This window comes from Rutidosis leptorrhynchoides, chromosome 10, assembly GCF_046630445.1.
Source record: "Rutidosis leptorrhynchoides isolate AG116_Rl617_1_P2 chromosome 10, CSIRO_AGI_Rlap_v1, whole genome shotgun sequence".
Lineage (NCBI taxonomy): Eukaryota > Viridiplantae > Streptophyta > Magnoliopsida > Asterales > Asteraceae > Rutidosis > Rutidosis leptorrhynchoides.
Genome location: NC_092342.1, coordinates 35986331 through 36004846, shown reverse-complemented (window position 1 = coordinate 36004846; position 18516 = coordinate 35986331). Strand labels below are relative to the sequence as shown.

Genomic DNA, 18516 nt, shown 5'->3' with positions numbered 1-18516 from the left:
TTGCTACAGTGGTATAGTTTATGGATGATTTAAGACTATATTTTGACAAAGGTACGAGTCACGAAATGTAAAATGCAAGTTTTCTAAGCGTACGAAAATGCGTTCGAGAAACCGGAACCGGGACATAAGTCGAGTGACGACGTACGACATATCGGAACAAAAATTACAAGTCAACTATGCACGTGAATTTAATATAATATATAATTAATTATATAAATTATATATATTATATATTAATATTTATATTATGTCAACAAAGATAAAAACAAATGAACCAGGCTGGTGACAGTTGGCCATGCGATCGCATGGCCATATGCCCATGAAACCATGCGATCGCATGGAAGGAGAAATCAGGCCACACTATAAAAGCTCGACCATTTCTACTTGTGATTTAATTTAATTTTACTCCGTATTATTTAAATTATTTAAATTATTATTATTATTATTATTATTAATAAGATTATTATTAATCTTATTATTTTTATTATTAGTGTTATTATTTTTGCGATACAAAAATAATAATGTACATAAAATATTACGACGGAGTGCTGTCCAAGTAATTTTCAAAACGAATTTCCGAGCGAGCTAGAGCTAAGGAAAATATGGGTTATTACCAAGGAAATTATGGGTAATGTTCGGGGGTATTTTTGTGAATCAAACCTCGTGTTTATCATCTCCGATGCGTCTACGTGCTTTCCTGCAATATTGTATATCAATATTAAACAGTGAGTTTCATTGATCCCTTTTTAATTGCTTTTGCAATATATATTTTTGGGCTGAGAATACATGCACTTTATTTTAAACACAATGGATACAAGTACATACTAAATTCTACACTGAGTTTGAACCGAAAATCCCTTAGCTTTGGTAACTAGTAACTGCCAGTTATAAGAACTGGTGGACGCGAGTAGTAGTATATGAATCCATAGGGCTTGATATCCCCGTCCGAGCTAGAGCACTAGCCTTTTAACGGACGTATGCTATTTGAGAAGCATACACGTTGGTTTGCGTGTATTATTAAGATGATTATACAAAGGGTACAAATTATATATACGTTAAGTTTAGTTACTAGGGTGCTCAATTTCGTAGAATATTTTGATAAACGTTTCGGATGAAACAACTGAAATCTTGTGGTCCACCTTTTATGTAAAACCTATTGATAAACGTTTTGAATAAAACAACTGAGATCTTGTGATCAACCTTTACATACAGATGATTTGAAATGTTAAAACATATTGATAAACGTTTTGAATGAAACAACTGAACTTTTGTAATCCACATTGATATACGGATTATGTGTAATATTAAAACTATGAACTCACCAACCTTTGTGTTGACACTTGAAGCATGTTTATTCTCAGGTTTCTAGAAGTCTTCCGCTGTTTGCTTATACGTGATACAAGATATGTGCTTGGAGTCATACATGCTATATACAAGAAACTTGCATTCACCAAACCATTACCATGTACCTTATTTTGACTGTATTGTCAACAGATGTATTATTGTAAACCATTTAAATGGTGATTGTCTATACGTAGGAATCATCAGATGTTAAAAACCTAGAATTTATATATTCATTTATGAAATACCTTCTCAAACGAATGCAATGTTACAAAACGTATCACATAGAGGTCAAAACCTCGCAATGGGACCAGATGTTGATGTATTCGTCCAGGTGGATTAGGACGGGTCATCACAGATTGTAAACCTGTTACGACTCCTGTCGACACTCAAGGAAAAATCAGTGCTTCCCTTGATAAACCTGTCGCCAATCCCACTAAGTTCCGAAGTCTGGCAGGCGCTTTACAGTGTCTTACTTTCACCCGACCCGACATCTCATACGCAGTTCAATAAGTTTGTTTACATATGCATGATCCACGTGAGACACACATGAATGCCATTAAGCAAATTTTGCGGTATTTACAGGGAACCTCTTCGTTTGGCTTACACATTTCTCGATCTACATCTCACAATATGATAGCCTACACGGACGCAGACTGGGGTGGTTGTCCTGACTCCCGTCGTTCCACATCGGGTTATTGTGTATACTTGGAAGATAACTTAATATATTGGTCCTCCAAAAGACAAGCCACGGTTTCTCGCTCTAGTGCCGAGGCTGAATATCGGGGAGTTGCGAATGCAGTTGCCGAATCTTGTTGGTTGAGAAATTTATTGCTTGAACTTCATTGTCCAATTTCAAAAGCTACCTTAGTTTTTTGTGATAACGTGAGTGCTATTTACTTATCCGGCAATCCAGTTCAACATCAACGAACGAAACATATTGAACTTGACATTTATTTCGTCCAAGAAAAAGTTGCTAAAGGTCAAGTTCGCGTGTTACACGTTCGCACACGTTATCAAATTGCAGATATATTCACAAAGGGTCTCCATCGCTTGCTTTTTACTGATTTTCGGTCCAGTCTCTGCATACGTCCTCCGATCGCTTCAACTGCGGGGGAGTAATAGACCTTGGAAAGCAAGTCACGGTTGTAACAATATCATAGTTTAATTTGGCATTTATCTTGTAGAATATTAAAGCCTAAAATAAAGGCAATCTAGTTACTATAGATAGTTGATTACATGTGTATATACAGGGACCGATACATGAATGAAAATCATTAAGCGTTTATAATCTTTCAACTAGCCATTAATTATATAATTATATTAACATTTATAGACAAAAACTTAATTACAATTGTTTGGCCCTTACAAAAGTACATTTTGCAGTGGGAATAAAATCAAATCAAACTAAGACTCACCATCACAACAACCACCACCACCACCGCACCAGACGCCACCGTCACCAGCCGCCACATTTCTTGTTAACTTATCTGTAATAATACAATCTTGAATCACAAATATACTCCATGAACCCATTAACATCAATTATGCAACTACAGTAAAAAATCCAGTGTAGTTTTCATTTTTCAGTGGTTATAGATCATCAGAATTGACAATTTCGGATGAATCAATAGGGACACAAGGATCATCTGGGCCATTACTCCAAAGGAAATTTGCATACGTGGCTGCATAAAATGGGTTTATGGGATCAACAGATATGGCTTCCAAAAGTGTGTGTTCAGCAGCCCATAAGTCCTTTCTTATTTCCCATAAAAAGTTTGCATATTTACTAAGTGCTTCAGCGTCCTTCGGCTCTACTTTAGACGCCCGTTTAAAGTAGTCTTCCGCTCTGTCCACATAAGCAAACAAATTTACAATTTACAATTTACAATTTACAAATTACAAGATGTTGTACTTGCTGTTTTTTTGTCCAATACTATTTGTTTCTAATAAAATTAGTATAATGGTTTTTGTAGTTTGATAGAGATAGATACAATAATGCAAAAAAAGATGGTTATTCACAAATATCTTGATATATAGAAAATGAAACCACACATTTTTTCCTTATCTGTTTTTCCTACTTTTAGCAAGGTGACAATTTGGGTTGCACTTTATTGAATATGAAAGCTTGGAATAAGATTCTTATTTTCCTTGATGTCACGTTTCGCACGAAAAAGATATTTTATCAAGCAAGAACACAGTATGTTAATATGTGTTCACCTCACCTTATTATAGCTACATTGTCGATAAACAAATACAATAAAATTGATTATGTGAATAAGGTCTCTTATGAACTTAACTTAAAGGATTTCAAATTAAAGTATGGTGCAGAACATTAGTACTTATTAATGGTAAATAAAAATTTAAGGATTAACTTAATATTAGAGAGTTGTACCTATCGTAATCTTGAGCAACGATGTAAAGAAACTGCGCGTAATTGGCTAAAAGAAGTGGGTTATCGGGTTCTTCAGATAAACCCATTTGATATAGTAGCTCGGTTCGAAGATGACTCTTTGAATCATTCTCATCTCCCACGCAAATCTTTGCAGTAACCGGAGAAACAAATCTTAGCATGGTTTGATGATCAAGAACACCATATCTAATAACATCCTGCATATTATTAGCTTCTTGCACAATCAATTTCCATAAGCCCGTATCATGTTCTCGGGTCACCTGACCAGAAACTAACGGGCTTATTCTTGATGTTAACCAATCTACATCCGGAATTATATTTTTGTCATGTGTAACAACACCATCCTCACTTTCCCCACCGTCTGTGCCGCTAGCCATAACATTCGATCCACCACCACCACCACCGTTATTACCGCCAATAGACGCCGTTTTCCCACTCGATTTCACTTCAAACGTCTTCATCGACGAAGAATCGATTTTCGTGCTTTGCTCAAGATACGAAATAGTCTCTGCTACCGCGGGAGGTGGTCCCACGGCAAACGCGACATTATTAGACACGGCGTAAACACTATAATTAGCTAAAAGGATCATCACATGCACCATGAACGTAGGCGTATGAGAAAAAACTTGTTGAAACAACCAAACAAAAGATGCATTCATTTCTTGTTGTACCCTCACCAAAACCTCTTGTAAATCTTCATAAAACAAAGCTTCCCTCATTTGCAAAGTATAACTTTGCAGCTCTCGAATTATAAACACCATCGACGAAAACGCCTTTTTAACAGAACAATAAGCAGTTTCCCCAATCCCTCTAACCCCTTCCTTCCACTGCTTCTTTTTTTGTATCATTCGTAATGAAAACGGCAACTCAACGCTATTCGCTTTTCGCTCAATACTTGCAGGAATCATATTATCATTTGATGACTGAAACATAACAGATAATTCATTAATCTCCTTACTAAATTCTTCTTCTGAATAGAATTCTGTGTTTAAACTAGCATTGACTGCCTGCTCGATCCTTCTCTTTGATTTGTTCAATTTGGCGCCAAATTGAATAGGTTGGTGGACGTAACGAAATACTATACGTGTCGATGAAGGTGAAGAGATTGCAGACGCGTGAGGCGGTGAAGAAACGGGCCAATAATTCGATGTTTTCGACCAGTTTAAACAACCACTCGTCAATTTTACTCCCATTTCCTATACAATTCAACAAAATTAGAACAGAAACATGATTAGATGCATTATTATTATACGTTTATGTTGTGCGGCATTAAAATCGGATCACAAAGCAGTAATTAACTAATTACGGAAGGTTGATTTAATTAATTAATTAAATAAAAGTAATGAGTTGTGGAATAAGAGATAGAGACCTAGAGAAATTGTGTACGGAAGCACAATGGTGGTGGTTTTCCGGTGAAGAAGTTCCGGCGAATGGATACCGGAGAAGGGAATACAAGTTGGAGTTTAAGAAGAGAAAGATGTTAGGAATTGTCCTGTGGCATGATGAAAATATCTGTGTGTGTATTTACACATTTTGTGTGTTTTTTGTGACCGTAGACGAAGAAAAGTAGATATTAACATGTTACATTCAAGTCCACTCAATTTTGTTTTAACTCTTTCTTTATTTCTTTATTTATGTTTAAAATTTGGAGCCTCGTTAACATTCATAAAATCTCTGCTTGAATTTTGCTAACGACATCTTTAATGATTGTCGTTGAGACGCTTTAATATGTTGTACATAGCGATCACTATTCACTTTCTTAATAACGGTTATCAAGATGTACGAATAATTAAAGTGTGTCAACTATAACTCTTAGTGTTGTTTTTAACAAAATATTCGTTATTATTATTTTTGTTACTTTTTAGTTAAAGCAATATAGTGTTAGAGAGTAGTGGTGGAGGATTAACTCGATGTTTAACTCGTGAACTATGGAGATAAAAAGTGAATGGATGATCCAATGTTCATAAGGAGTAGATGTGATCTAGTAAAGAAAAATTATGTAACTTTGATATTTCAAATTACACTCCATTAAAAGAACAGCTTTTGCCTATTCGTTCGACAAAACTCCTCCATTGGGACACTATTTTGTTGCCTATGGGGATGGGCTAGCCCTGACTTTTCATAGGTCCTTGGTTCGACCTTCTAATGAGAATTGAGGTCTTTACGAGTTTTTCGAGATGAAAGTACCACTATTTAGCACACAATTGATATAATTTTCGGCCAGCAAAAATCTTTCTTAAAAATCTTTTCGAAGTATTATAAAGAGGACTTAATCATTCAATGACTTTGGCATTCGACATTTTTCAAATGGGTTCATCTGCCTTCATTAACTATTTGTGTTTCTTCAACTAGATCGGGTGGAAACCCTGGTCAGACGCATGGCCTAATTAACCCTTTTTCGATCCTGAGTTTTAGACAAACGCACATTCGCTTAGGTCGAGGTTGTTAGTGTGCCACTTGGCTTAAGAGGGATCAAAGAAGAGTAGAGAATCTCTCGCTGGGCTTCAAAAGACATGCATGGTTCCATAGAGTAATTTTGAGTAGGGAATTTTGAAGTGAAACTTCGATGGAGGAATGGGAGAACTTTAGGAACATCGAGGGTGGTGTGTGTGTGTGTGTGTGTGTGTGTGTGTGTGTGTGTGTGTGTGTGTGTGTGTGTGTGTGTGTGTATATATATATATATATATATATATATATATATATGACTAACGGTTGAACCAATATATTTTTCTCTTTACATTAGGTTCACTCGTGTAAATATAATTAAGTGAGAAGCACGTGAGTTTTTATTAATCATCGATACGCGCATTGTAATTGTAGATTATAAAAGTATCTTTTAATATATTGTAAAATTATATATTGCTACAAATGATTTTCCCCAACAATTTTTAGATAGTCCTTTACTCATGCTATGCTATTATTATTTGTAATATTAAAAGCCATGAGCCAAATTATTGTTCAGAGTGACATGACTATAATTATCCACTCCTTCGGAGGTAAATCGGTCATTTTTTTTTCTTCTAAAACTTTTTTAAATTATTTTTTCTCAACCTTTCTTTAACTTATTTTTCCCCTTCATTTTTAACCCTATTATATTTTTTAAACATTTGATTAAGCGACAATTAACCGTTTTATGAGTTACTAAAATCACCATGCAACAGACCGTCAAGCGGTTTTGTTTAAACGTTCAGGTAACCTACCGTTAACCGATTAAACTGTCACGACCCTACTTTTTCCGTTATCTTTTACCGTTTATTATTTAACGCCCGTTAACTGTTAGTCGTGCCACGTCATTTCTATGACATATATTATTATTTTAGTAATAATATATTATTTATCATGTGTTTATGAATATTTGTATTCGTATTTTAAATTGTACGTTTCTAAGTGTCGTGGATTTCTATCCGGCGAATCTTTTCGGTTTTCAAACCAACGGTCAGACTTTTGAGATTTTTAAATCCCAATTATTTTAAATATGATATTTTTATATCATATGTTTATATAGTGTTTATATATTTTATTTGTCGCGTGTGCGTTATCTCTCCGAAGATTTAATCGCGTAACAGTGTTTTCGCGTTTCGGGCTTCGATCGGGCGTTCGGGCTAAAAGCAATTTATCAAATATCAAGTGTGACAACCCGGAAATTTTTGACCAAATTTAAACTTTATCTTTAAATGATTTAACGTTTCCGACACGATAAGCAAAGTCTATGAAGTTGAATCTCAAAATTTTAGAACTGTTTCATTACATTTGACTGCTCTCGACGATTCACGAACAATTATATGTATGTATATATATATATGTATGTACAAGTAAAAACAACTTTCCTACAGTAAAACACTATTTGCTACAGTAAAAATGACTTTGCTACAGTGAAACACTATTTGCTACATCGAAATCGTACTTTGCTACATTGCTACAGTGAAAACGACTTGCTACATTAAAATACTATTTGCTACAGTGAAACCGTACTTTGCTACGGTGCTACAGTGAAAACAACTATGCTACAGTAAACACTATTTGCTACATTAGCACACTATTTGCTACAGTAAAGCACTATTTTGCTACAGTACACTATTTGATGTCGACGAACTAGCAAAAAAAACGGATAAGGCGGTCATGCGATCGCATGACAAAAACACTGAAAACGCATGCGATCGCATGAGGTACTGTAGCAAGCCACATACTATAAAAGCTCGATTCATTCCTCCGTATTATTATTTTTTATATTATTATTATTATTATTATTATTATTAAGATTGATAATATTATTATTAATCTTATTATAATATTATTATTAGTAGTATATATACCTAAAATACTACGACGAGGTTATGAGCGTGTCACCTTCAAAATGGGTTTTTGAGCGGGATAGAGCTAAGGAAATTATGGGTTATTGCCAATGAGGTTATGGGTAATGTTTGAGGGTATATTTGTGAATCAAATATAGTGTTTATCATCTCTGTTGCGTCTACGTACTTTCCTACAATATTGAATCTCAATATTGATACGTAAGCACTCATATTTTATCTTTTATACATTAATTGTGTATCCATGTCTAGTGCACGAGTATATATATTTATATATGCTTATATGCTAAATTTCGTCGTTAAACAGTTTATAATGAATCACGACTTAAATGCATATATTACTGGTAAAATGTATATGATATACATGTTTTTGGAAAGCTGGCGAAAAATCAATAATTTTTCATTTAGATATCGAATAAATTCGATGAAAGGATTAAAAGATATGATCAATTGAATTATGATTGACGTTAATTGAAATTGCTTTTGAATCTGCAATTAAGATTTAAACAACTTGTTTACGAGATTGATAAATTGGATTTTTGAATATTACCAACTGAGTAAATGAATCCTTATATAAGGTACGTCTCGTTTTGTTAAACAACTGTCAAAATTGACTTTTTGAAACGACTTTGGATAACTTTTGTATGTCGATCTCGAGCATTAGGATTGTGATACACTATGACCTGACCTAGCTTGATAGACATTTATTGACCAACATATGTTCTCTAGGTTGAGATCTACGGTTATTTGGTAATCCGAGTTTCGATCACATTTTGGTGAACGACTTTATATGTTGCTAAGGTGAGTTTTATTTGCTACCTTTTTAAATGCTTTTGCAATATATATTTTTGGGCTGAGAATACATGCAATTTATTTTAAACACAATTGATACAAGTACATACTAAATTCTACACTGAGTTTGAACTGAAAATCCCTTAGCTTTGGTAACTAGTAACTGTCAGTTATAAGAACTGGTGGGCGCGAGTAGTAGTATATGGATCCATAGGGTTTGATATCCCCGTCCGAGCTAGAGCACTAGCCATTTAACGGACGTATGCTATTTGAGAAGCGTACACGTTGGTTTGCGTGTATTATTAAGATGATTATACAAAGGGTACAAATTATATATACGTTAAGTTTAGTTACCAGGGTGCTCGATTTCGTAGAATATTTTGATAAACGTTTCTGGATTGAACAACTGAAATCTTGTGATCCACCTTTATATACAGATTATGTGCAACATTAAAACTATGAACTCACCAACCTTTGTGTTGACACTTGTTAGCATGTTTATTCTCAGGTTCCCTAAAAGTCTTCCGTTGTTTGCTTATATGTTAGACAAGCTATGTGCATAGAGTCATACATGACATATTTTTCAAGGAAACGTTGCATTCACCAAATCATCACCATGTATCTTATTTTGACTGCATTGTCAACGGAAGTATTATTGTAAATTATTATATTACGGTGATTGTCTATATGTAGAAATCATCAGATATCGAAAACCTTTGATTTAAATATTCATTTATGGTGTGCCTTTTCAAAAGAATGAAATGTTTACAAAACGTATCATATAGAGGTCAAATACCTCGCAATGAAATCGATGAATGACGTGTTCGTCCAAGTGGATTTAGAGCGATCGTCACAGTTGGTATCAGAGCGTTGGTCCTAACGAACCATGTCTTGCATGAGTGTGTCTAACTGATAGTTGTTAGGATGCATTAGTAAGTCTGGACTTCGACCGTGTCTGAATGTCAAAAGTTTTGCTTATCATTTTTTGTCAGAAATTACCTGCTTATCATTCATAGTCTAGACACGTTTTACTGCATTGATTGCATGAATAGTGTATACACAAAATTCATATCTTAGCGTATCTGTTACTGTAAACTTTTCCTGACATCTTCCGAAAATTTCTCCGTAATTTATGGAATTTGGTATTATATATACATATGTAAATTATGTATTGAAGAATACCAAACTAAATTCTATAATCTAATTCATATAAAAAAAAAATCATCTCCCTAATTATACAAGATGGATCCCGTATCTAGTTTAAATTCCTTAAACTCTGACAGCTATTCCGATATGGATATTCACCTGAATTCCGAAGACAGTGTAACCGGAATGGATCAACCAATTAGCCATCATCTATTCTGGATGAATTGGGGATGGGTTCGTAGCCTACTTAATTATTGGAGACAAGAAGAAGGCGATCCCTTCCATCCACCACATTGCCCTCTTGGCGAAGAACCTGAAGCACTTACCGGCGAACCTGTTCGTAATACCATTTTCTCTCTCATCTCCAGAATATCTCGTCATGATCATATACTCTCTCAAATTCTGGATCTTATTCATCCGCTCGTCCTAACCGCCAATCATCCCGGTGTAGTAGAAGAAGTCAACGAGCTTCACGCTCGGGTAGTGGCTTTGGAGAATATGGTGCAAAGGTTACAAGCACCAGCAGAATCTCCGACATCAACAGTACCACCGACAACAACACCAACAGTACCATTACCACCACCAACAACATCCGCACCGCAAGCCTCAACATCACAATATGTACCTTGAACATCAACGTCATACGCATCGTAGTTACCAAGAAATACCGGCAACAATAACCGATGAAGTATTAACTTATTTCCCCTGAAGAAATTTTATGTATATTTAATTTATATGAATTTTGAAATTAAAATAAATCTTTTCGTACTAAGCTATTACGTGTGAATCTTAACTGGTAGGTACTACTCGATTAGTTCATATTACTAATATGCAATGATGTACATCATTCCTTAACAACTTAACCATTGTTAACTACAATCTCTGTTTCAACTTAATGAATTCCATTTCACAATAAACCAAGTGTATTATTCAATTACATAATTGATTTTACATTTTCATTTTCGATGTACTCGAAACTTTCCAGAAAACATCATCTGTGCCTTGTAAGGTTCACAAAGATTCCACAAGCATCAACATCCTTCACCGAGAAATAAGAATAAATAATAAAGTATCGATTACATTAGCGAAATACTCCGCAAAGATTATGTAATCTTTAATGTTTTAGAGATTAATCATTTCTAAGTCAAGTCGAAAATCAAATGAGCTTAATATGATATTAACTCATTAAATCTGTATTAGTTTTGAAAAAAATATACATACATATATTTTCATAAAGACGGTAATAAAAATTCTGTTGTACAAAGTATTAATTGTGAAATCTTTAACGGGTAGGTACTACTCGAGAAATATTTAAGTTCACAATTAATATATTACACTGTACATTCTTCAATTTTGATTCAAAAATCATTAACTATACTCACTATCTTCACAATGATACACAATCATTTCATACAAATTCAATCACATATTCTGATATCGACGGATCAGAATCCAAGCCATAACTCTGAACCGGTGACATCATTCTTAGATCTCTACATCTTTCAAAGCTATACTTTGACTTCAAAACTATGCAAGATCCTTTAGAATTGTTTTTACGAAAATAACCTTGCAATTCCTTTTCAAAGTATCCAGTATTATCAACCATTCAACCAGTCAACGACGACCTTTCAGACTTGTAATTTTGGCATATACGTTTTCATTACTGGGGAACCTTTCATGTTCCACCACATTAGCAGTAAATTTACCAACAACTTCATTGATCTTTGACCTTCCGAAAAATCCTTATACTCATTGAAACTGTATCATGTGCTCATCCACATCTTGTAACGGCAATTGCCATACCAACTATCGGGAATTAGCAATCAGTATTTTGAAATCTTGTAGCACGTCTATGCCAACAGTTATATGTGTACATATAACGTCTACCTCCTGGACTTACATACTTCGAATGTGAAGTGATAAGGCTAAAAAGGAACATATATTTCATAGCAATATCCCTCCTAAATAATAGGTTTTCATATGTAATTGTATTATATTTTCATTGTAATTGTTTAAATAAATAAGTGCGAAGACAAAAGGCGAAAACGAAGATTTGAAGACACAAACGTCCAAAAAGCTTAAATGTACAAGATACAATTCAAAAGGTTCAATTTATGGATGAAAAATGTCTAAAAATGACAAGAGTACAAGTTACAAAATGCAAAGTACAAGATATTAAATTGTACGCAAGGACGTTCGAAAATTCGGAACCGGGACATGAGTCAACTCTCAACGCTCGACGCAACGGACTAAAAATTACAAGTCTACTATGCACAAGAATATAATATATAAATAATTATATTAATTATTTATATTTTATATTTATATATAAATTATATCGACAAGCAAGGTTCCAAAATTTTGTGAGCTGTATTTTCAAACTCCACGACTCGCGGAGTTTGAAGGCCAAAAACTCCACGACTCGCGGAGCTGCCAGATTCCAAAATGCCTATAAAAGGCCACGAGCTTCTGCAGTTCTAAAAATATATATAATAAATAATAATAATAATACTATGTAATAAATAAATATATATATATAATATATATAGTATAGGGTAGTTTTATATTAGATTAGTTCGGGTTATGTAAAAGTTATTTTTACGGGTTTTTGAAGTCGAAATTCTGTCCGTGTAACACTACGCGATAAATACTCAATGTAAGTTATGTTCTCCTTTTTAAATTAATGTCTCGTACTTAAGTTATTATTATGCTTATTTGAGCCAAAGTAATCATGATGTTGGACTAAATATTAAAGACGGGGTAATTGGGCTTTGTACCATAATTGGGGTTTGGACAAAAGAACGACACTTGTGGAAATTAGACTATGGGCTATTAATGGGCTTTATATTTGTTTAACTAAATGATAGTTTGTTAATTTTAATATAAAGATTTACAATTGGATGTCCCTATAAATAACCATATACACTCGATCGGACACGATGGGCGGGGTATTTATATGTACGAATAATCGTTCATTTAACCGGACACGGGAATGGATTAATAGTCTATGGAATTATTAAAACAGAGGTGAAATTATGTACAAGGACAATTGGCATAATTGATAACAAAGTATTAAAACCTTGGGTTACACGCAGTCGATATCCTGGTGTAATTATTAAACAAAGTATTAAAACCTTGTTACAGTTTAAGTCCCCAATTAGTTGGAATATTTAACTTCGGGTATAAGGATAATTTGACGAGGACACTCGCACTTTATATTTATGATTGATGGACCGTTATGGACAAAAACCAGATGGACTTATCAAATAATCCAGGACAAAGGACAATTAACCCAGGGTAATAAATAATCAAAACGTCAAACATCATAGTTACGGAAGCTTAAATAAGCATAATATATTTTATTTCATATTTCCTCGTACTTTTATTTATTGTCATTTTAATTATTGTTATTTATTTTATTGTTATTTAAATATCGTCATTTACTATACGCTTCGCTTAAAATATAAATCGATAAACCGGTCATTAAACGGTAAACCCCCTTTTATATATTATTATATATAATTATATATATTTTGTACAAATATAGTTGTTTAAAAATATAGTGTGCAATAAGCCCGCTCCCTGTGGAACGAACCGGACTTACTAAAAACTATACTACTCTACGATTAGGTACACTGCCTTTAGTGTTGTAGCAAGGTTTAAGTATATCCATTCTCTAAATAAATAAATATCTTGTGTAAAATTGTATCGTATTTCGTAGTAAAATATAGTACTATCACGTACCCCCACGCTACCACATCAAGTTTTTGGCGCCGCTGCCGGGGAACTTGGCGAAACGCAATATTTTTAATTTATTTTTGTATAAATATATTTATATATCATTTTAGAAAAACAATATAAAAAAAAAACGTTTTTCAAACTCCACGACTCGCGGAGTTTGTAGGCTTAAAACTCCAAGACTCGCGGAGCCGCCCTGACCAGCCTGACCAGAAACCCTATTTCGCATTAATTACGGAATATTATTAATTATTATTATTTATAAACCCTATTTAATTTATTATTATTAATATTCAGTTTTAGTTTTTAAATTAATTTGTATTTTGTATTATAATTAGTTTTATTATATATAAAAATTAATACTTTTATAAAATAAATATAAAAATAATATTTTTATAAAAATAAGTAATTTTATCACTTTTTATTTTTATATTTTGTATCCTTTTATTTAGTGTAATCGTAATATTTTTATTTTTATCGTTCGTAGTTAATTTTAAATTTAGTTTTGCCGTAGCTTATTTTTATTTTCTAGATTTTTAGGTTTTGCCGTAAAATCCCTTAAGTGCTTTTTATTTAGATTAAGATTTAGGCGCTTTAGAATTTTACGACGCCGTTTTAAATTTTAGTGCCTTTTAAGTTATTGCCATTTTGGATATAGAATTCCTTTAAGCTTTAATACCTTTAGGCGTAACTTTTTAGATTTAATTTTTAGACTTTTAAGTTACGACGCACTATTTTCTTATTTTTATTTTTCGACGTTTTTCAACGCGCATTCTTTTTCTTTCTTATTTCTCGACGCTTTAGTTTTTAGGACTTAGAAATTTTCTCTATTTCTTATCTAATATCTCAAACGGAAAGAAAAATTATTTAAGTGGTTAAATTAATGGACGTTGACAATTTTCTGCTTCGTAGTAATAGTTGGATTTGTTAGTGGCTGAGTTGTGAGCTTCCGATTTAAAGGGTTCTGGCTCCCTGCTGCATCTTTTGGCTATTCGAAACGTGGGCAAAAGCATAAAAGTCTATTAATTGGACAACTTATATAAGTTTTTCTATTTTTATAACTAATAGCATAATTAGTAAATGCACCACATTGTAGCTAAAATTTGGTCATCGCAATAAAATGGAAAATTTTGAAAACAAGGCTATGGAAACCCTTTTTGAAATCCAAAATCAATTAAATCAATACTCTCAAACGAGTGTTGATGACAATTCGTTCGGTCAATCTTGGATCACGAATGACGAAACAATAACTGGTTGTGAAATCTGTGGAGATTATCACTCAACATGGGAATGTTATTATTACGTTCCTATGGAAAATTACGCACCCACGGAACCTGAATGGAATGATTATGAAGAATACAATTCAAATTGGGATTATTCCCAAGAATATATCCAAACTCAACAACCAGTAGACGAGGAAAATTACGTGTCTAAAAATTTATTAGACAATATGAAAATCAAACTCGAAGAACTCAATGCTCAAAATGAACAAATGAGAGAGTTTGTAAACCGGCAAGCTGAAACTCTATCAGACTACACACCTGTTGATCTGAGGAGTATTGTGCAAGAAAATCTCATATCATCGAATTTTGATGAATTCGAGAGCTCCGAAATCACCAACTATCCCGATGATACTTTTTATTCAGCTTTACCAATTTCACAACATATCGACACATTAGCCTCTACCGACGAAATCAACGATCCATCAATGGATGAAGAAGAAGAAGTAAGGGTGAAAAATTGGTACTCTTGGGAAAACGATAACGTTGAAAATTTTACCCCCGAGGCCAAACCGAACTTCACCATTACACAACCTTCCAACCCAATATTCTCAATAGACGAGTCATCTACCGAAAATGAACTACGAGCTGTAATAGATAATGACACCTCGGATTTTACCCAATTAGGTAATAGAGGTGAAAACTTTTATCCCGAGAATGAACGGAAGGAAATGTTAGGAATTGTCCACCCTATAGATATAAGTATGTCGGTGTATATCGATCCATTTGACCAAGAACCAGAAAAGAGACATATCCATTTACTAAAAGCTACACTTAAAAAAGAATTAAGTAGTGACGATCGGGTGAGTCTAAACTTTAAACCCATTGATATATTCTACACCACCCGAAATGTAAATAACTGGCTCACTACTCTAATTCGTGGAACTTATTCTACCGACTTCACATGTCGTCAGCTAAGTGTGGGGAAGTCTAACCCCACTTAATGTTAAATTAGGGGTTCGGGTTAGTGCATAACTCGTTAATAAACATGCATAATAAATTAGGGTAAAAGACGCATTTTCAAAAATTATCAAACAGTTCAGAAAAGCAACCGTTTTTGAAAAGAAAAAAAAACATGTGTGATAAAACAAGAAGGAATGAACGATGAGGTGCACCATCTATCATCCTGCAATTTTATGGTATCTTTAACTACTTTCTACACTAATCACCCTCATGAATTTATAATTATAGTCTGATTTCATGCAAATGAGGGCATTGCATGATCTTAAGTGTGGGGAAGGGTTATAAATTCTCTCGGGTTTACACTTAGTTTTATTTGCCAAATTTTGTGAAAATTTGAAAAAATTTCAACTAAATGAAGTCAAAATCATGTTTATACATATTTATGAACGATGAAAACTAGGTGTTAATACCGAAATTATCGTTACCTCGGAAAGGACATAAATTGAGAAACAACCAAAACGCTTGAATTCATTTAAAATGGAATAAAGGAGAATAAAAAGGCAAAGAAAGAAACTAAGTGTGGGGAGAATGTACCTAGTTATTCAATTAAAAACTATCTAGCACATGTTTCCGTAAAGTTATTGCAGGTGCTTTTGTTTTGGACTAAATTAACTATTTTACCCGATGAAAGAAAAGAAAAGATGGATCTACACGATGAATCAATTCCATCATTAAAAGGAAGTAAAGTCTTCCGAAAAAGACACGCGCTTCTTGATTTAGGTCAAGAAGTTGTCGTCCAGACCAGCTGTAGGTTGACGAAAAATCTAGAAAAGTCATCACTAAAATCAGCAGGAAATCCACGGACCTCAGCATAAAACAGGGTCGCCAAGTGGTCAGATTTATCCTAACCATGAGAAGGATTTATCTCGTACAATGGGGGACACCGTGCAAATTAGCTTGATAAGACTAATGAATCAGATCCCCAGAAAGGATAATCTCCTTAAAGATTAAAAATCAGCTTTTAAGACTGATATTACTCAATCCTTGAGATTGACCTTAAAGATTGAGAATTCAAACTCATGAAATTCAATGATATCTAAACTCGAGCTTGAACGAGAAAATATTTTGATCAAAATTATAAACCGATTTGTTTTCTGAAAACCCATTTTCAATGCGTTCATTACCATTGAACGTAAAATCCTAGGAATTCACCTGGAATTCATTAGGTCACCTGAACCAAATCGGGTGTCAACCGTAAGAACGGTGGTTGCATAGCATGGTCGAAGACAGGACCTTGTGCCAGACCGAAAAATCATAGGATGATCTTTACTATTGCTCCTACAAAGGATAGTACTAGCATCCGACACGTTTATAGACCATATTCAAAAGCAAGTCACGGGACATTGCCTTAACAGTTGCTTGTTCATCGCTTTCCTTTACAACCGGACGGTAGTTTATCGAAGGGTAATATACGGGACAAGTGAACTGGACGTGTTGCTTTCCTAATACAAGGTTAGCAAGTGGGTAACACAAAACCACAAGTGTTGAGCTAAAATTTTCAAATCTGAAACCCACACAACCCACAAAAATATTTTGCAAACACCGGTGAAGGGTTATTCCGGAAAACTTGTCTAGGGTAAAAGCTAGATTGAATTTTCAAAAGATCAAATGTTTTCATAAAGATCCAATTTTCTAACGGATCTAAATTTTCATAGTCATGTGGGACTGTAAACCGCCTTTCAAATGTGCACTTTGCTTTGGAAACTGAAAGTAAATCGGCTATTTGATTGCAAGTGTCGTTGACCTAAACCCGAGGCAACTGTGGATGACACACCCACCTTTAACCATGGTTCTATCGTTACTATCATTGTTTATACCACCATATCAAAATCACTGATGTACAAAGTGTGATGAATAAAAAAGTGATTCATGTATGTTTTTATTTCAAGTTCTGTATTGCTTGAGGACAAGCAACGCTCAAGTGTGGGGATGTTTGATAAGGCTAAAAAGGAACATATATTTCATAGCAATATCCCTCCTAAATAATAGGTTTTCATATGTAATTGTATTATATTTTCATTGTAATTGTTTAAATAAATAAGTGCGAAGACAAAAGGCGAAAACGAAGATTTGAAGACATAAACGTCCAAAAAGCTTAAATGTACAAGATACAATTCAAAAGGTTCAATTTATGGATGAAAAACGTCTAAAAATGACAAGAGTACAAGTTACAAAATGCAAAGTACAAGATATTAAATTGTACGCAAGGACGTTCGAAAATTCGGAACCGGGACATGAGTCAACTCTCAACGCTCGACGCAACGGACTAAAAATTACAAGTCTACTATGCACAAGAATATAATATATAAATAATTATATTAATTATTTATATTTTATATTTATATATAAATTATATCGACAAGCAAGGTTCCAAAATTTTGTGAGCTGTATTTTCAAACTCCACGACTCGCGGAGTTTGAAGGCCAAAAACTCCACGACTCGCGGAGCTGCCAGATTCCAAAATGCCTATAAAAGGCCACGAGCTTCTGCAGTTCTAAAAATATATATAATAAATAATAATAATAATACTCTG

At 33.8% G+C, this 18516-nt stretch overlaps 1 protein-coding gene across 1 annotated transcript; it reads right to left on the bottom strand.

The window, feature by feature from the left end:
* Positions 1-2607: 2607 nt before the first annotated feature.
* On the bottom strand, positions 2608-5314 carry LOC139869967 (uncharacterized). Its single transcript, XM_071857819.1, has 3 exons — positions 5124-5314; positions 3737-4950; positions 2608-3190 (listed from the first exon to the last, which is right to left on the bottom strand). Exons 2-3 carry the CDS (start codon positions 4945-4947, stop codon positions 2935-2937), a joined length of 1467 nt encoding a protein of 488 aa, XP_071713920.1. The 5' UTR covers positions 4948-4950; positions 5124-5314; the 3' UTR covers positions 2608-2934.
* Between the last annotated feature and the right edge of the window lie 13202 nt (positions 5315-18516).

What these genes read in the sequence shown, in the direction of transcription:
- LOC139869967 (XM_071857819.1), bottom strand. Translation starts at nt 4,947, where the DNA reads ATGGGAGTAAAATTGACGAGTGGTTGTTTAAACTGGTCGAAAACATCG. An exon ending in GTTGCTCAAGATTACGATAG is followed by an intron (nt 3,191 to 3,736) that starts GTACAACTCTCT and finishes TTATGTGGACAG; the next exon opens with AGCGGAAGACTACTTTAAAC.